Source organism: Osmerus mordax, chromosome 1 (genome assembly GCF_038355195.1).
Source record: "Osmerus mordax isolate fOsmMor3 chromosome 1, fOsmMor3.pri, whole genome shotgun sequence".
In the NCBI taxonomy this organism is placed as follows: Eukaryota; Metazoa; Chordata; class Actinopteri; order Osmeriformes; family Osmeridae; genus Osmerus; species Osmerus mordax.
This window is the reverse complement of record NC_090050.1, coordinates 17,290,458-17,309,296: the sequence shown is the minus strand read 5'-3', so window position 1 is coordinate 17,309,296 and position 18,839 is coordinate 17,290,458. Positions and strand designations below refer to the sequence as shown.

At 52.7% G+C, this 18,839-nt stretch overlaps 2 protein-coding genes across 2 annotated transcripts in view; one reads left to right on the top strand and one right to left on the bottom strand.

The window, feature by feature from the left end:
* Positions 1-18,839, top strand: part of LOC136940271 (low-density lipoprotein receptor-related protein 1-like) — a 73,066-nt gene that overhangs the window by 42,664 nt on the left and 11,563 nt on the right. The window contains exons 29-64 of the mRNA XM_067232321.1: positions 827-1,054; positions 1,942-2,116; positions 3,322-3,416; positions 3,587-3,736; positions 3,908-4,048; positions 4,177-4,302; positions 4,422-4,553; positions 4,655-4,789; positions 5,325-5,454; positions 5,559-5,685; positions 5,808-5,959; positions 6,174-6,298; positions 6,414-6,788; positions 11,429-11,618; positions 11,776-11,980; positions 12,124-12,316; positions 12,869-12,994; positions 13,109-13,237; positions 13,350-13,469; positions 13,607-13,720; positions 14,299-14,454; positions 14,590-14,715; positions 14,919-15,032; positions 15,144-15,272; positions 15,394-15,516; positions 15,657-15,797; positions 15,917-16,104; positions 16,431-16,614; positions 16,738-16,823; positions 16,925-17,044; positions 17,173-17,360; positions 17,472-17,677; positions 17,795-17,989; positions 18,183-18,331; positions 18,464-18,557; positions 18,704-18,820. Of these exons, the coding sequence (XP_067088422.1) occupies positions 827-1,054; positions 1,942-2,116; positions 3,322-3,416; positions 3,587-3,736; positions 3,908-4,048; positions 4,177-4,302; positions 4,422-4,553; positions 4,655-4,789; positions 5,325-5,454; positions 5,559-5,685; positions 5,808-5,959; positions 6,174-6,298; positions 6,414-6,788; positions 11,429-11,618; positions 11,776-11,980; positions 12,124-12,316; positions 12,869-12,994; positions 13,109-13,237; positions 13,350-13,469; positions 13,607-13,720; positions 14,299-14,454; positions 14,590-14,715; positions 14,919-15,032; positions 15,144-15,272; positions 15,394-15,516; positions 15,657-15,797; positions 15,917-16,104; positions 16,431-16,614; positions 16,738-16,823; positions 16,925-17,044; positions 17,173-17,360; positions 17,472-17,677; positions 17,795-17,989; positions 18,183-18,331; positions 18,464-18,557; positions 18,704-18,820 (5,484 nt within the window). The remainder of the gene's footprint in view (positions 1-826; positions 1,055-1,941; positions 2,117-3,321; positions 3,417-3,586; positions 3,737-3,907; positions 4,049-4,176; positions 4,303-4,421; positions 4,554-4,654; positions 4,790-5,324; positions 5,455-5,558; positions 5,686-5,807; positions 5,960-6,173; positions 6,299-6,413; positions 6,789-11,428; positions 11,619-11,775; positions 11,981-12,123; positions 12,317-12,868; positions 12,995-13,108; positions 13,238-13,349; positions 13,470-13,606; positions 13,721-14,298; positions 14,455-14,589; positions 14,716-14,918; positions 15,033-15,143; positions 15,273-15,393; positions 15,517-15,656; positions 15,798-15,916; positions 16,105-16,430; positions 16,615-16,737; positions 16,824-16,924; positions 17,045-17,172; positions 17,361-17,471; positions 17,678-17,794; positions 17,990-18,182; positions 18,332-18,463; positions 18,558-18,703; positions 18,821-18,839) is intronic.
* On the bottom strand, positions 7,930-9,228 carry LOC136940218 (galanin receptor type 2-like). Its single transcript, XM_067232305.1, has one exon. It carries the CDS (start codon positions 8,980-8,982, stop codon positions 7,930-7,932), a length of 1,053 nt encoding a protein of 350 aa, XP_067088406.1. The 5' UTR covers positions 8,983-9,228.

The window sequence follows — 18,839 nt, the reverse complement described above, 5'->3', positions numbered from 1 at the left end:
TCAACTGAGCTGTAGTTACATGTCTCAGTGGGATTCCTATTCCTGCAGGTGTGTGTGTGAGAGAAAGAGAGAAAGAGAGAGAGAAAGAGAGAAAGAGAGAAAGAGAGAAAGAGAGAAAGAGAGAAAGAGAGAGAAAGAGAGAAAGAAAGAGAGAGAGTGTGATTCAGAGACAGGTTTTAGTTCCAGTGCCTACGTACAGTGGCTTATCCTCACAGTAGGGGGTCCTGGCTGAACACAGACAAACACACACAGACACACAAATGCATATACACACACGCACATAAACACACACACGCACATGAACACACTCAAACACACTAACACATGGCTACATTCACATTAGCAGGATTAAACATCTCATTTAGTGACAGTGTCGAGATGAACTGTAACAAAATGTGACATTTTGTGTGTGTGTGAGTGTGTGAGAGAGAGAGAATATTTAGTATTCAGGAAAGCCTTTTCTATTTTCTATGGGGTAATAGAATGGGGAACCTCTTTGTCATCCAGGCATCAGCCTCCACACTAGCGACCCAGTCGAGCCTGTCTAAGCCAGCCTGAGTGTTCTCATTATACACACACGCATATACACACACATGCACACACTAATGGTACTGTTCTGTCTAATAAAGACAGTGCTTCAATGCTGTCTGAACTGATTTGAAACACAGTCATGTGTCTGGGAGTACGCCAAACACCATCATACGAGGAGTAATGTCATTGTGTTAACCGGCCAGTGTTTCACGACACACACACACACACACACACACACACACACACACACACAGTCCTACAAAAAAGCATGTCTCATCTTCGCTCCTCTCTGCAGAGTCTCGTCAGTTCCTGCTGTACGCCCGTCAGATCGAGATCCGTGGCGTGGACATAGACAACCCCTACTACAACTACATAATCTCCTTCACCGTGCCGGACATCGACAACGTGACTGCCGTGGACTACGACTCCCAGGAGCACCGCATCTACTGGTCAGACGTCCGAACTCAGACCATCAAGAGAGCCTTCATCAACGGGACGGGGGTGGAGACGGTGGTGTCTGCAGGTGAGAAGGATCACCTGGCACGATGCTCAGTGAGTCCTGTATCTGGGGACAGTACTGGACACCTGGAGACAGTACTGGACACCTGGAGACAGTACTGGACACCTGGAGACAGTACTGGACACCTGGGGACAGTACTGGACTCCTGGGGACAGTACTGGACTCCTGGGGACAGTACTGGACACCTGGAGACAGTACTGGACACCTGGGGACAGTACTGGACTCCTGGGGACAGTACTGGACACCTGGGGACAGTACTGGACACCTGGGGACAGTACTGGACTCCTGGGGACAGTACTGGACACCTGGAGACAGTACTGGACTCCTGGGGACAGTACTGGACTCCTGGGGACAGTACTGGACACCTGGGGACAGTACTGGACTCCTGGGGACAGTACTGGACTCCTGGAGACAGTACTGGACACCTGGGGACAGTACTGGACACCTGGAGACAGTACTGGACTCCTGGAGACAGTACTTGGGATCCATCATGAGAACTGCACTGCTAATAATAGTGATAATAATAATAAATGTTATCTGTAATGCGCCTTTATTGCATTCAAAGTGTTACAGTACAGTAGGAATTAGTCATAAAACATAATATACAATAACGTTAAGAGTAGACACAGGGTACGAAGGTACGTTTTAAGCAAATTCTTAAAATAGCCAAGCGACGAGGCATTTCTGATGGAAACAGGTGGTGAGTTCCACAGTTTGGAAGCAGTGCATGACACGGCTCTTCCACCCATGGTTTGTAATTTGCAGAGAGGCTGGTACAGTGATTGAATCCGTTGAACGATAGAGTATGAGGTGTTACCAACTTGCACAGTTGTTTACATTGGCGATGTGGTGTGTTCAGGTACTGAATGTGTGTTCATGTCCCTCTGTAGACCTGCCTAACGCTCACGGCCTGGCGGTGGACTGGGTGTCCAGGAACCTGTTCTGGACCAGCTATGATGCCAACAAGAAACAGATTAACGTAGCCAGACTGGATGGATCTTTCAAGAATGCTGTTATACAGGGCCTGGATAAACCCCACTGTCTGGTGCTACACCCAATATTGGGGTGGGTACACACACACACACATACACACACATACACACACATACACACACATACACACACATACATAAGCACAGGCTGGCTGGAAAATATATCCTATTGCTTGCCATCACAGGCAGACTGGTTTAGATGGTGGCTGACCTCTAACTGCTCTCTCATTCAGGATGAGATGAATTCTCTCTCTTTCTCTCCCCTCTCTCTCTCTCTCTCTCTCTCTCTCTCTCTCTCTCTCTCTCTCTCTCTCTCTCTCTCTCATTCTCTCTCTCGTTCTCTCTCTCTCTCCTTCCATCCTCCATCTCTTTCTATCTTGCTCTCCCTATTTCCTCCCTGTTGCTCTCTCTCTTGCTGCCCTCCATCTCTGTCTCTCTTTGTCAACAGATGGCTGCTGTTCCTCAGGGCCAGATAGAACTTATACATTATTTAAACAGTGCCACACACTGGCCCACTCTCAGTCTTCATTTCCCTCAATCACACTCCCCCCCCCCCCCCCCCCCCCCTCCGTTCTGCTGCACCCTCTCTCTGCCTCAGCTTCTTCTCTGATTGTCTCTCGGCCACACTCCCCCCCCCCCCCCCTCTCTCACTCTCTTCCTTTTCTCTCTTTGAAGAATGAAGCTCAGCAAGCCCTTTCTCTGCTCAGTAAAAAGGGAAACATTTGAGATATCTCGTTTTTTTTGGTGGCTGTAGTATTGGGTATCTGTGTGGATTTTGGTGAAAGAAAGACTCTTCTTTTCTGTCTCGCAGTAACGTTACTCTTTGTTTTTTGAAAGACTTACTAAAGTGGAGGAATGTTTCCGATTTCAGCCTTGTTGGCATGGGGGAAATGAGAAACAGATGCTGGCTCCGTGTGCTGGGACGGCTTTGTCTTTCGTAAACACACACACACTCGCGGACACACGCACACATACATAAACACACCGACAAGAGAATGAGAGGGGGGGGGGGGGGGCAAGGAGAATGGAAGACGGGAGAGTAGGAGGTTAAAATAGTTCCCAGCAACTTCCTTCAGGAGTTGGATAAGGCAGTTGGAGGGTGCGGTGGATGTGGCTGTTTTAAGAGGAAGTGGGGGCGGGAGTAAATACCCCCTTGATCTAAACAGGGACACATGCTAAAGCAATCACACTGACACACAACTGGGTGGGTGTGTGTGTGTGTGTGTGTGTTTGTTTGGACCTTTAACTAACCTATGTCTCTGTCTGTCTGTCTTCCAGAAAGCTCTACTGGACAGATGGTGACAACATTAGCATTGCCAACACAGATGGCAGCAACCGCAGTGTCCTCTTCACCAATCAGAAAGGCCCTGTTGGTGAGTGTCCCTGATTGATCCACCGTCTAGACATGATTACTGAACGGCTGGACCTCGATCTTTGTTTCTCTGTTGAACGCGTTAACCTAGAATCACCGCGTTCGTCTCCATAGAGGACAGCCCCACCCGGTGGCTGAAAGATACCCTTACATCCATGTTATTTCTCCCAGGTCTGTCCATTGACTTTGACACGGAACAGCTGTACTGGATCAGCTCAGGGAACAGCACCATCAGCCGCTGTAAACTGGACGGCTCCGGGCTGGAGGTCATGGAGGGGGTTAAGGGCAAGCTGACCAAGGCCACCGCTCTGGCCATAATGGGTACGTCGTTTTTCTAGCACGTCGGTTTTTTACTTTGAAAAATCCATGCCGAGTTTTGCTATGCAGTGATTGCAATCACTGTGGTCAGGTATGTGGGCAGATTAAGGGGTATTGATTGGTCCCTCTTGGAGATGGCGACGCTGTGATTGGCTGTGCTGCGTGTTGTCATAGGTGACAAGCTGTGGTGGGCGGACCAGGGCACTGACCAGATAGGGACATGTGACAAGAAAGATGGAGGCAACTGGAAGGTCCTCAGGAACAGCACGTCCCCCATGATGCACATGAAGATCTACAACGAGACCGTGCAGACAGGTGTGTGCGTTGAAGGAGAAATGACCACATTTAGACATCCGTCTATGGTGCACATTTGTTTGCAAGTGTTCTTGAACTTGTTTGCGTCGCTGTACCTCTGTGGCGTTTTGGGTGTGTTTTGTTTGCAGGCTCCAACCTGTGCAGTACCAACAACGGGGACTGTTCCCAGCTGTGCCTCCCCACCTCCCCCACCACCCGGGCCTGCATGTGCACCGCAGGGTACAGCCTCCGGAGGGGGCAGCAGTCCTGCGAGGGTAACACACACACGCACACATGCGCACACACGCGTTGTGCGCCCGCGCACACTCCTTTCGATCTATTGTTGGCGTACGTGCTTTAAATGTCGACTCAGCTGAAGGGTTTTGGTTGGCAGGTGTGGGCTCCTTCCTCCTGTACTCTGTCCACGAGGGCATCCGTGGCATCCCCCTGGACCCTGCCGATAAGTCGGACGCCTTAGTGCCCGTGTCGGGCACCTCGTTGGCAGTGGGCATAGACTTCCATGCAGGTACACAGTGGAAGAACCGTCATAAACATTAGAGATGCATATAAGTGGTGTATTTTGGCATGTTGAGATCCTGGTGTGATGGGTTCCTCTTCCCCTCCCAGACAATGACACCATCTACTGGGTGGACATGGGCCTGAGCACCATCAGCAGGGCCAAGAGAGACCAGACCTGGAGGGAGGACGTGGTCACTAATGGGATAGGCAGGGTGGAGGGCATCGCTGTGGACTGGATAGCAGGTGTGTGGCACATAAACATGCACACACGCACTCTGGTATAACCATGTTAATTCACATTTATGTTAAAGACCAAATCTTAAACCGAGGCAGATGAGAGATCACTCTCTCACACGTACTCTCCCTCAAAACACACAGCCCATCTGACCTACTTTACAGCTTTAGAGATTGAGATGAGTCATTCTGCTTACATTCAGAGAGAGAGAGAGAAAGAGAGAGAGAGAGGGAGAGGGTGTAGATCACAGGACTGGGGTGTAAACTGACTAGCTGTAGGAGGAATAAAGAACACTGCAGAATCCCAGTCAGCTATCCTGGCCATCCAACATTCCAGTTGGAGAACCATCTTCACCACACTGCAGTGGCCGGTCATGCTTGGTGCAGTGTCAGATACACCCAGAACAAGTTCAGCTTTTTAGTATTTGGTCAAATTTCTGCCTTTGTTCAGTCTTACAACCACAATTACACATTGAGGTCTTTATTACAGGGATAGTCATTGCTGTATTTTGACAGTACGGTTTAACTGCTTCCTTCACCACAGGGAACATCTACTGGACGGACCAGGGCTTCGATGTAATCGAGGTGGCCAGACTGAACGGCTCCTTCCGCTACGTGGTGATCTCCCAGGGCCTGGACAAGCCCCGCGCCATCACCGTCCACCCAGAGAAAGGGTGAGGAGGGCAGGGAGGAGGGTGGAGAGGAAGATCACGTCTTCATGATCATGTGTAGTAGGCCTAGCAGCTGGGGACTTCTTGACGTGTGTGTGTGTGTGTAGGTATCTGTTCTGGACAGAGTGGGGTCAGGACCCTCGTATTGAGAGGTCTCGTCTGGATGGCTCCCAGAGGGCCATACTGGTCAACGTCAGCATCAACTGGCCAAACGGCATCTCCATTGACTATCAGGTATAGACTCCTTCTGTGTCATTTTGAGTGTGTGTGTGTGTGTGGAGGCTGATCATGATAATGTTTGTGTGCCCACGTGTGACATTGGCGTGATCTGCGTGTGTGTTTGTGTGTGTGTGCAGGAGGGTCTGCTGTACTGGTGTGACGCTCGCAATGACAAGATTGAGCGCATCAACCTGGAGACAGGAGAGAACAGGGAGGTGGTGCTGGCCAACAACAACATGGACATGTTCTCTGTCTCGGTGTTCGAAAACTACATCTACTGGAGCGACAGGTTAGGAACGCGCCCTCCATAACTTCTACCTTGATCGGACATGCATTTAATCTTTCGTCTTCTCTTTTGGTTTGTTCTGATGAAATGGTGTCCCTTATATAACAATCTGTACTTATTTATCTCTCTCTCTTTCTCTCTTTCATTCTCTCTTTCTTTCTCTGTCTTTCTCTCTGTCTCTCTTTCTCTCTGCCTCCTCCCTCTCTCCATCCCTTAGGACCCATGCCAACGGCTCCATCAAGCGAGGCAGCAAGGACAATGCCACAGACTCCGTGTCACTGCGTACAGGCATCGGAGTACAGCTCAAAGACATCAAAGTCTTCAACAGAGCCCGCCAGCAAGGTGCTTGATAACCCTCATTAGAAAGGTTACAGGGAGGAAGATATAATACAGACTACAGTCCTACAGATACCCAAACCCTGTTTTTAAACCCTGCGTTATATTCATCTTTCCGTAGGCACTAATGTGTGCAAGGACAACAACGGTGGCTGTCAACAACTCTGCCTTTACCGCGGCAACGGCCAGCGCACCTGTGCCTGCGCTCACGGCATGCTGGCGGAGGACGGGCGGGGTTGCCGTGACTACGACGGCTACCTCCTGTACTCGGAGCGGACCATACTAAAGAGCGTGCACCTGTCGGACGAGAACAACCTCAACGCTCCCATCAAACCGTTTGAGGACCCGGAGCACATGAAGAACGTGATCGCCCTCACCTTCGACTACCGAGGAGGAGGAGGGAAGGGGGCCAACCGCATCTTCTTCAGCGACATCCACTTTGGAAACATCCAGTCCATCAACGACGACGGCTCCGACCGCAAAACAGTAGTGGAGAGTAAGCACTTCCTGCAATAACCCAGGCCATCTGCTCTTACCTTTACAGCTCCCTGTTCAAGTTCAAGTATTTTATTGTCAGATGCACATGCACGCAAAGCAACCTGGCATAACATAACATATATGTACTCAGAACATAGGTTACACCTATGATAAGCTAACATATAATATAATAAACCTCCTAAATATACAAAATAATAAACAATACAGTATACTAACCCTATAATGCACATAATATCCCATACTGACCTTATAACTATACTAACCTTGAGACAAGTAAGTTACAATTAGTGCAATATTGCAGATTGTGTTGTCCTCTATCCCAGCCCTGCTCTTATTCCTTTAGAAGCTGCTGATGTCCCCTCATACTGTACGTGGCTTACATGGCAGGTTGTACAGAAATACCTACAGTACAGCATGTGGAACAGGAGTCTTGTCTTGGGTTAGGGTTAGAGGTAGATGTGGGTTAGGGTTAGAGGTAGATGTGGGTTAGGGTTAGAGGTAGATGTGGGTTAGGGTTGGAGGTAGATGTGGGTTAGGGTTGGATGTAGATGGAATGCTCTTGGTTCTACTGGGGCTCCTTCAGTGAGTTTTTCCCAGGGAAGAAAGACGACTGGGGAAAAGCTGCACTTCAAATCTTGTTTAATGCTTCTAACGGATGCCAACACGAGAGAAAAACGGTGGGCAAAACATGGTTTTGTGGTCAAATACATTCTTTATGAAAACTGCATAACAAGGAAAGAAGGATTACATAAATCTGTACATAACGAACTGTGCAAAGAAAGTAGGTAGCAGAGTCCAATACACCACAGACCTCCACACTGTTTCTGACAAGAACAGAACACAGAAATGCTGCCAGAGAATGACCCTACTCTTAATGATTAGATGGGATGGAATGTTTGTCTGCCGTTCCCAGGAGTGCCTGTCAGTGGCCTGACTCGAGCTGAGAATCACTTGCATTGTATCGTAGCAAATATCAGTGTAACGTCCGTTAGTCTTTCACAGTGAACGTCCGTTTGAGTCTATCAGAATATATCTGTCAAATATCTGACTCAGCCAGGAGGGATCTTGGAGAATAGTCCTTCAGTCTGTCCTCACCCTCCTCTCTGTCCGACACCACTCGCCCTGCAGCCCTGCTGGATTCAGGCCGTGTCCTGAGCCTCCGCCTGAGCCCCCCCCACGCCCCCCCTCCCTGCCAGCAGCCTCAGCAGGTCCTGCCTGAACTTGTGGGACATGAGCACGTAGAGGATGGGATTGACCACCGTGGAGGAGGTGGCCATGAGGCGTGCCCACACGCTGAGGGGCCCGTAGCGAGGGGAGGTGCCTGTGGCCCCGGGGTTCCCCCCTCCCAGCAGGAAGAACATGAGGCCGTAGGAGGGCAGCCAGCAGAGGGTGAAGGCCAGCACCAGCATGGCCGACGTCCGGGTCACCTTCCTCTGGTACCTCTCCACCTGAGGAGCCATGCCGTCCTGACGGCGGCGCCACAGGAAGCGGTAGACCCCGCCGTACGCCATGCTGATGACCACCAGGGGCAGGGCGAAGGTCATCAGGAAGTGGCACACGCCGTAGGCCGTCTGCTCGCGGTGCGACAGGAAGGAGAAGCAGGACGTGCCGCTGCGCGCCGGGCTCGGGGCGCCCACCGAGCGGAACACCAGCTGGGGCGCGGCCAGGACGCAGGCGGGCACCCACAGGGCGCTGGTCGCCACGGTAACCCTGCGCGCGGTGAGGAGGCGGTAGGCCCTGGCCGGCTGGACCACGGTCAGGTAGCGCGTCACCGCCAGAGTGGCGAGGGTGAAGGCGCTTGCAGAGGAGCAAGCCGCGCCCAGGAAGCTGACCAGCCGACACATGACATCGCCGAAGGGCCAGTGCTGCGTGGCTATGGCCACGGTGTGGAAGGGCAGCATGGCGAGGAGGAGGAGGTCCGTAGCACTGAGGGCCAGGAGGAGGACATCAGTAGCTGACCCCGTCACTGTCCCCTGGGAGGACGGGCCCCTGGGCCCGGGCCTCTGCCTACACCTGCCACACAGGATGAGCATGACCAGCGAGTGGCCCCCCACCCCCAGAACCCAGATCAACACATCCAGCACCGGCACCAGAACCTGCTCCACTGCCAAGACAGACCCGCTGCTGTTCCCCATGTGACCATCCTCTCCTGGGCTGCTGCTGTTCCCCAGGAGGCCTCCTTCTCCAGCCATGGAGAAGCGCCCCTGTAGTCCTGCTCTGGACCCTGGCCCTGGCTGCTACGCTCACAACTCTGCAGTACTCCAGTTATGTTGACTAATGAGAACTGTCATAGCCCAACATTGGCACTCCTCTGGGTCAATATTCATCTGTTGTAAAACTACTGATAATACAAGATTGTAGGAATGATGGATTCACAAAGGCACAGTAAAGGGAACATGGATTTTCAGTGTTCCCTGTTGGTTAGCTCGGTGTAATGTTCCCTTTCACAACATCGATCAAGTAACATTTCCTTTCTCAATATTTCACTCGTGACTGATAGAGAAAACAATCCGACACACCAGGAGGAGCGACATCATGACAAAATCTGCATCTTTACCTCCTAGAAAGCATCCATATTCAACACCAGTGGGACTGAACAGCCATTTTCCTCGGCCACGTCGTATGCAGGACCCCCCCCCGCATTTGCGAATCAAGCTTTTCTAGTCCTGGCAATCACGTCCACCATTGTTCCCTTTCCCCCCAGAGAGAGGGGGGATATGGAGGAATGCCTGCCCCCCTACGTGGAGGTAGACTGGGTATTGATTCGAGCCTCCGGGCTCTCCGCTTCTCCCTGGTCTCCTGCTAGGGCCGTCGGGCTCTCAGCGGTGGCTGGTTTTCGAGAGCTGAGATCTAAATGTTGTGAATGGTGTCATCTCCCGTCACTTCACATCAGACCAGCTCTCTCCACATGACGGCTCAATCAAGTTTGCACTCCGAGCGGCTAGACAAGGCTCCCGGGAAGGAATCTGTGGAGAGATGAATGCAGAGAAAGGCAGGTGGATGGCTTAGGGGATGAATGGGGGGGGGGGGAGGATGAATCAGTGTACATAGCAGGTGAACTCTGGACTGCTCTATAAAGCTCCACACATGACCGGGGAGGAGGCCCGGAGAGGCGTGCTGTGTGTTGTGGGAGGGACATTTCAGGACAACCAACGCCATACCCGGGGTTTCTATGTACTTTTGAGAAGAGAGAAAAGAAATCAGCTTATTGTTTGGAGGTGTTGACACTGAATAGACACGCGCATGTGTGTCTGCCCCCACACGGTCACATACGCTCTCTGACGCCCAGTTGCACAGTCAAACTCAAACACAAATAAGAAAAAATCTGGGTTCTCTAATTATTGACCGTTGGACTATGAGCAAACACATAGATGTCTCTTGGCATTTTATCACACCTACAGAAGATAAGTGTAATAAATGTGTGTGCGTGTGTGTTTACAGGATGAACTCCGGACACTAATAACTCCCATTTTAGTTTAACACTCCACTCTTGCAGGCAATAAGTGGGATGTACAATACAGTAGTATTTCTTAAGCATGGACAAATAAGCAGAGAGAGACATGGGAAAACAGCGATACATGTGTTGATAGAGTGGGTCTCCACAGGTCTGAGATGTAGGATGTCATCCTGACTCAGAAGAGAGGGAGGTATACAACCGATACTGTGGCACTTCCTCCGTTGTGTGTCCTGAGCTGCCAGGGGAGCCGTTGAAACGTTGCACCTCCGAGCCCTGTGGTCAGTGAGGAAGAGCCTCGTGCTCGGACAGTCTCCCGGTCGGCTGGCCAAGTGTTGACTCACGGCTGTGCTGTTGGAATGGCGAGATCGAGGGGAAGTGTTAAGTGTCCCACCTGGTGTTGAATCCCGGGTGGGTTTGTGACTGGCCCGCTGTTCGGTCGTCCCGAGATCAGGATCAGAGCAGGCCTCCAACTGTCCAGTTTCTCTCTCTTTCACTCTCTCACTCGCTCTTTCTCTCACTCTGCCTCTGTCTCTCCTATGAAGTGTGTATGACGGTGTGTTTGGTTGTGTGTGTGTTCATCTGCTTTGTGACAGTCATGTGTGCTAGGTAGAGGAGCATGTGCATTTGCCATTTTGTGTGTGTGTGTGAATGTCAGCTTCAACAGAGCATTATACATCTGTTTCTCTGTTTCCCCACTTTGTCTTTTTCCCCACTCCCTTTGCAGCATGGTCTCGTGGGCTGGGCAGGGCTGCCAAGTGCATTCTGAGGCTCTTACACATTTGAAGGCTGCAGAACAGAAAAAGATTTCCTGAACTTTCCATGTCTAATCCATTGATAAAAAAAAAAAAGCAGTGGAAAGTAATATGCTAGCTGTTAGCGTCTGTGTTGACCTTTTAGTGAGCTGTTTGTTGGATAAAAGCCTTAAATCACAGAATGTTCTAGATCATTACCACTTGGCTGTCATGTCCCCAGCCTGGGCGTGCCGTCCAGCTCTCCCCTGCCAGCTTTCTCTCTCTGCCAGAGACGACGCTCATGGCCTTTTAACAGAGCACTGGGATTGACGTGAGCCTTTTTCCTCTCTCCACCTCACCTTCCCTCTTTCCCTCCTTTCCTTCTTCTCCACCTCACCCTAATCCCTCTGCTGTCCCCTCCCTCACCCTCACCCTCCTCTCCTCTCCCAGACGTTGGCTCTGTGGAGGGTCTGGCCTACCATCGTGGCTGGGACATTCTCTACTGGACGAGCTACACCACCTCCACCATCACGCGCCACACGGTGGACCAGAGTCGCTGGGGGGCCTCGGACCGCCAGACCGTGGTCTCCATGTCCGGCGACGACCACCCACGAGCCTTCGTACTGGACGAGTGTCAGGAGTGAGTGTCCCTTCAGGCTTTGTTAAAGCCTCAGACCCACGACTCACACCAGGCTCCCTCTGAAGCCTGTACTGAAGAGGGTCTGTTCTGATCATGTGGTACTGATGCGTCCAGCGCTCTGTCTGTCTCTCTGATTGTGATGTTTGTTGTTGTCCAGTCTGATGTTCTGGACCAACTGGAACGAGCAGTTTCCCAGCATCATGCGGGCCACCCTGTCTGGTTCCAATGTGCTGGTCATCATTGGCAGCGACATCAAGACCCCCAACGGCCTCGCCATTGACCACCGCTCGGAGAAAATCTACTTCTCGGATGCCACGCTGGACAAAATCGAACGCTGCGAGTACGACGGCAGCCGCCGCTATGTGAGTGAGACGCACGCCCGCACACCCACCCTCCCGCACGCCCGCACGCTAGACTTGGAAAGCCTTCCAAATGTGACACGGTGAATATTCCCCCCCGCTCCATTGTAAGTCATGGTGTGAGTGGTGTATGCTGCCCCCTGCAGGTGGTGCTGAAGAGTGAGCCAGTGCACCCGTTTGGCCTGGCTGTGTACGGAGACTACATCTTCTGGACGGACTGGGTCCGCAGGGCCGTTCTCCGGGCGGACAAGTACGTCGGCGGAGACATGAAGCTGCTGCGTGCCGACATCCCCCAGCAGCCCATGGGCATCGTCGCCGTGGCCAACGACACCAACAGCTGTGAGTGGAGTCGTAGGCCTTCATGGCGTGAGGGGGTGATCGGAGGATTGTTCACCAATAAAGTTGCACAAACATGAGGTGACACAAGTAATAGACACTAGAAAGAGTGTTACACCATTATAGATCCACACCCTTGGGCTGTCAGACCACCTGAGGGTTTTCCAATATCCCTCCTAGTCAAACAGACACCCTCACACACGGTGTTCTGTCTACAGCGATGCCAGTTCCGCTCACTAGTCCTCAACCTTACTTCCACCTCTCTTTCATATCCCCTCGTCTAGCTCCACATGCCTGCTTTTCTGTTTCCATCATGTCTCCGGTTTCTCCATCTCACTCTGACCCACTCTGACAGAAGCGTTCTCTTTCTGCATGCCTCTCCAGCTCCCTCCCACACCCCCTCTCAGTTGTCACACAGACTGCATGAAGTCCAAGTGGAAGGAGCAGCGAATCCCATTTAGATTGTGTCACTTTGCATTAGACACTGGTGGAAGGATAGCTGTGTGTGTGTGTGTGTGTGTGCGTGCGTGCTTGTCTAAATGTCTTTCTCTGTAGGCGAGTTCTCCCTTTGCCGTGTGAACAATGGAGGTTGTCAGGACCTGTGTCTGCTCTCCTCTGAGGGCAGGGTCAACTGCATCTGCCGTGGGGAGAGGAAGCTTCTGGAAGACAACTCCTGCGTTGGTGAGGAGGGAGGGGAATGGAGGACATACAGAAGTCAGCACATTCATGGAAGAGGAGTAGAGTATTCCTACTGATAGCAGTTGACTAGACTGTCCTTCTTTGTGTGTGTCATAGCGGGAAACACCACATGCAGCAGTATAGATCAGTTTGAGTGTGGCAACGGAGACTGCATCAACTACACCCTGACTTGTGACGGCAAGGCCCACTGCAAGGACAAGTCTGACGAGAAACAGTCCTACTGCGGTTAGTGTGTGTGCATGCCCATGTGCTCTAGTGTGTGTGTCTGCATCCATCTTACTAAGTACACTACAACATTGTGAATAATGGATTCTGATATTTCCATTGTGGTTGTCAGGTAACCGTGTGTGTAAGAAGGGCTACAGGCGGTGTGTGAACGCCCGCTGTGTGGCACACAGCTCTTGGTGTAACGGGCAGGACGACTGTGGAGACAACTCAGACGAACTCTTCTGCAACAGTGAGTAGAACGCCCGCTGTGGGCCTGGACTGAGCTGCCACTGGGTGTCCTGCTCTCTGGGCGGATCGGAGGATTCCTAGTGTGTGTGTGTGTGTGTGTGTGTGTGTTCATGTTCCATGTGTGTGTTTGTGTTTAAGCCACCCTGTGCACGGCGGAACAGTTCCAGTGCAGAGATGGAGGCTGCATCTCCAACTCCAGCAAGTGTAACCAGGTGGTGGACTGCGAGGACGCCAGTGATGAGATGAACTGCTGTGAGTTCCAGCCACGCTGCAGACGCAGGCCCCAGCTGGGACGCTGGGAGCTGTACTAGACAGGATGTTGACCAAGTGAACTGTGTCCCTCCAGCTGTACTAGACAGGATGTTGACCAAGTGAACTGTGTCCCTCCAGCTGTACTAGACAGGATGTTGACCAAGTGAACTGTGTCCCTCCAGCTGTACTAGACAGGATGTTGACCAAGTGAACTGTGTCCCTCCAGCTGTACTAGACAGGATGTTGACCAAGTGAACTGTGTCCCTCCAGCTGTACTAGACAGGATGTTGACCAAGTGAACTGTGTCCCTCCAGCTGTACTAGACAGGATGTTGACCAAGTGAACTGTGTCCCTCCAGCTGTACTAGACAGGATGTTGACCAAGTGAACTGTGTCCCTCCAGCTGTACTAGACAGGATGTTGACCAAGTGAACTGTGTCCCTCCAGCTGTACTAGACAGGATGTTGACCAAGTGAACTGTGTCCCTCCAGCTGTACTAGACAGGATGTTGACCAAGTGAACTGTGTCCCTCCAGCTGTACTAGACAGGATGTTGACCAAGTGAACTGTGTCCCTCCAGCTGCTACGGACTGTTCCAGTTACTTCCGCCTGGGGGTAAAGGGGGTGAGCTTCCAGAAGTGCAAGTACACCACGCTCTGCTACGCCCCCACCTGGGTGTGTGATGGCGCGAACGACTGTGGAGACTTCTCAGACGAGAGGAACTGCCCTGGCAAAGGTAAACACACGAGCGCATGCGTGCACACTGTTACCACGCAACACCGTCACCTCCCTGTGTCGGATTCATTCCAGTATCCCAAAGAAAATTGATCTGGATCAGCTTTTCTCAGAGTGTGTGTGTGTGTGTGTTTAGCAGGAACTAGTGACACCAAGTGTCCTGCTCCCTTCTTCGCGTGTCCCAGTGGTCGATGCATCCCCTTGAGCTGGACCTGTGACGATGAAAACGACTGTGAGAACGGGGCGGATGAGACTCACTGTGGTCAGTCCAGAAGTTCGACTGCTGTCTGCTTCACATCCTCTCATACCCGCCTCTGCTCTGCTTTGTTATGGTCGACTCTACATACTTGGATTATATTTTGAAGCCCATTAGAGTTCCATAAAGCGTTTCATTTGACAGTAAACCCCCTCTCCTGCGTTTCCCTGTGTCACGGATGACGTTTGTTCTCTCTCTCTCCCTGGTAGATAAGTTCTGCAAGGCCAACCAGTTTGAGTGTAACAACCACCGCTGCATCCCCAGTCACTGGGTGTGCGATGGAGCCAACGACTGCCAGGACAATTCTGACGAGGCCAAATGTGGTATGTACACAGGAACACGCATCCCCACACACACACACACGTAACTGTTTTGCAAGGGTCATTCTCTAACTCTTTCCCTTTCTGCACACCTACATGCTGTCTGGTCCACAGCTAATAAGACGTGTAGCCCAGAGGCCTTCCAGTGTCCTGGCTCTCCCGTGTGTATCCCTCAGCGCTGGAGGTGTGACGGGGACAAGGACTGCCAGGACGGCTCTGATGAGGGGGTGAAGGCTGGCTGCGGTGAGCAGGACGGGAGATGACCTGACGGGAGAGCTCGCTCACGTCAAGCCGTCGCTCCTGAAGTTGAAGTTCCCGTTGTAGCGTTTCCCTGCGCTGATCCCATGTTTCCTGTGTGTCTCAGTGTTCAACAACACGTGCAGCGAGAGAGAGTTCATGTGCCAGAACCGAGAGTGCATCCCCAAGCACTTTGTGTGCGACCACGACAAGGACTGCAGCGACGGCTCAGACGAGTCTCCGGAGTGCGGTGAGTCGCACGGGAACCTTGACGTGCCCTGGTGGATGTACGATTTGGGGTGGAGCCTCGCCTGTAACTCACTCCCCTCTGTGCCTCTGCCCCTCCCCTCCCTCCCACCTGCCCTCTCTTTCCCTCCCTCGCTCCTCCAGAGTACCGCACCTGTGGTCCTAACGAGTTCCGCTGCGCCAACGGCCGCTGCCTGGTCCAGAGCTACTTGGAGTGCGACGGAGACTTCGACTGTCACGACCGCTCTGACGAGGCCCCGAAGAACCCACGCTGCTCTAGCCCAGGTGTGACACACGCTCTGCTCGAACACCACCGCCGTCGACACCGACCTGTTGCGTCAGGCAACCGCACCTCCAGTCTCATTCACCCTGTAACCCCTCTCCTCCCCCTTTCCCGGAGACAGAGAAGAAGTGTAACGACACGGCGCACGCCTGCGCCAACGGCAACTGCATCAACGAGACGCTGCTGTGCGACCGCAACAACGACTGCGGCGACGGCTCCGACGAGCTCAACTGCTTCATCAACGAGTGTCTGAACAGCAAGCTGAGCGGCTGCTCCCAGCTGTGTGAGGACCTGAAGATAGGCTTCAAGGTAAGCACCGTCTGCACAGCCTGCTGCTAGCGGCACCTTCCAGGGACCGGGGAGCAGCGGCGACATGCCGTGGAGAAGGTACGAAGGGATGATTAGCGACGAGGGGATGAGGTTTACACAGGGATTATTAGGGATCGTTTGCCTCATTTTGTGATGAGGTCATCAGGGTTCTAAATTAACTTTTTTGATCACCAGCCGATTTGGCTGGTAACTTTCTAAAGTTACCAGCCAATCAGACAGCCATGTTAACTATACATTCTAATCCTCTCTCGCTGTCCCCCTCTCTCTCTTTCCCCACCTCTCTCCCTCCCTCTCTCCGCCTACAGTGCAGGTGTCACCCCGGCTTCCGTCTGAAGGACGACGGGAAGACGTGCGTGGACGTGGACGAGTGCACGAGCAGCTACCCCTGCACCCAGCGCTGCATCAACACGCACGGCAGCTTCCACTGTCTCTGCGTGGAGGGCTTCCAGCTCAGCCCCCACGACCCCACCATCTGCAAGTCCACCTCGGGTAAAGACCGCGTGTGTGGGTGTACGTGTGTGTGTGTGTGTGTGTGTGTGTGTGTGTGTGGGTGTGTGTGTGTGTGTGTGTGTGAGACCTGTCCACCTGGGTGTAATGTTGTCATCTTTCCAGATGTGGAGCCCTTCCTGATCTTTGCCAACCGCTACTACCTGAGGAAGCTCAACCTGGACGGCACCAACTACACTCTGCTTAAACAGGTGACTGGCGCCGGGGGTTCCATCACGCTCCTGAACACACTACCTCGCAACACACTCCCCTCTAAACTAGAACTGTGTGTGCGCGTGTGTGTGTCTGACAGGGGCTGAACAATGCGGTGGCTCTGGACTTTGACTACCGGCAGCAGATGATCTACTGGACAGACGTGACCACCCAGGGCAGCATGATCCGACGCATGCACATCAACGGCAGCGACGTGCAGGTACGAGGGGGGGGGGGGTGTGAGGGGGTGTGGCCTGTCTGGCACCAGGGCACTTCACTACAATTCCTTGTAAAGTTGAGAAACTGAAACGGAACGTACTGGAAACGTTCTGTTGGTTTCTGGGACAGGTCCTTCACCGCACATCGCTCAGCAACCCTGATGGCCTGGCGGTCGATTGGGTGGGAGGGAACCTGTACTGGTGTGACAAGGGCCGGGACACCATCGAGGTGTCCAAGCTGAACGGAGCCTACAGGACAGTGCTGGTCAACACGGGGCTGAAGGAGCCGCGGGCTGTGGCGGTGGACGTCCGCAACGCGTAAGAACATCAGCACCACGCACTGACCAACTAGGACTGCAGATAACGGAACATTCTAGATAATACACATATAGACTTATACTGATCCTGAGCGCTGTTTGTCCTCCCCAGGTACCTGTACTGGTCTGACTGGGGAGACAACCCCCACATCGGCAGGATCGGGATGGACGGCAGCAACCGCAGCGTGATCGTGGAGGACAGGATCACCTGGCCCAACGGCCTCACGCTCGACTTCATCAACGACCGCATCTACTGGGCCGACGCCAGGGAGGACTACATCCAGTTCGCCAGCCTGGACGGGACCAACAGACACACGGGTACAGCGCTGTGGGATACTAAGGGGTTTTTTATGCCCTTGACACTAAGCCATGCATTCTCTGAACATACTTTGTTCACTTTTGTGTGTGTGTATGTGTGTGTGTGTGCCTCTCCAGTCCTCAGCCAGGACATCCCCCACATCTTTGCCATGACGCTGTTCGAGGAGTACATCTACTGGACAGACTGGGAGACCAAGTCCATCAACAGAGCGCACAAGACCCTGGGCACCAACAAGACCCAGCTCATCTCCACCCTGCACAGGCCCATGGACATCCACATCTACCACCCCTACCGCCAGCCCGAGGCCTTGAGTAGGTCCCCCTGCAGACACACCCCTCTCTCATCAGAATGGGTTCATTTAGGAGAGGCTTTTATGCAAAGCAGCGTACTCGGGGAGGATTTGAACCCGTAACCACTTGATCTGCAGTCCCAATGCTCGACAGCTGAGCTGTACCTATCCCCCTCTGACTTGGCGCCCCTGTGTGTGTTGTGGTTATCCCCCAGTGGCCGACCATCCGTGCCAGGCCGACAACGGGGGCTGCAGTAACCTGTGTCTGCTGTCCCCTGGGTGGGGCCACAAGTGTGCCTGTCCCACCAACTTCTACCTGGCCGCTGATGGGAAACAGTGCATGTCCAACTGCACTGCCAGTCAGGTGAGCGCCCTCTGCTGGTCCCTGATGGAACCCACGCTGCTCTAATCCTGCTTTTGTTTTTCCACTTTGCTCTATTGGCTATTTATTTATAATGAATACTCTGTATGCCTCTCTCTCTCTCTCCCATGTCAGTTTGTGTGTAAGAACGATAAATGCATTCCGTTCTGGTGGAAGTGTGACACAGAGGATGACTGTGGAGACCGCTCAGACGAGCCTGCAGACTGCCGTGAGTCCTCCTCTTCTCTTCTCTTCCTCCCCCCCCCCCTCCCCTCCTCCTCCTCTGCTGGGTGTCCAGCAGGAGTCTCTCCTGTAGGTGTCTGACCCCTAACCCCGGGGATGAGAGGTGACGTGTGTGTGCATGTCTTTCTCTAGCTGGGTTCAAATGCAGACCTGGGCAGTTCCAGTGTGGCACAGGCATCTGCACCAACCCTGCCTACATCTGTGACGGAGACAATGACTGTCAGGACAACTCTGACGAGGCCAACTGTGGTATGTTCTCACACACACA

Excerpts from the sequence above, each read along its gene's own strand:
- LOC136940218 (XM_067232305.1), bottom strand. The coding sequence starts at position 8,982 with ATGGCTGGAGAAGGAGGCCTCCTGGGGAACAGCAGCAGCCCAGGAGAG.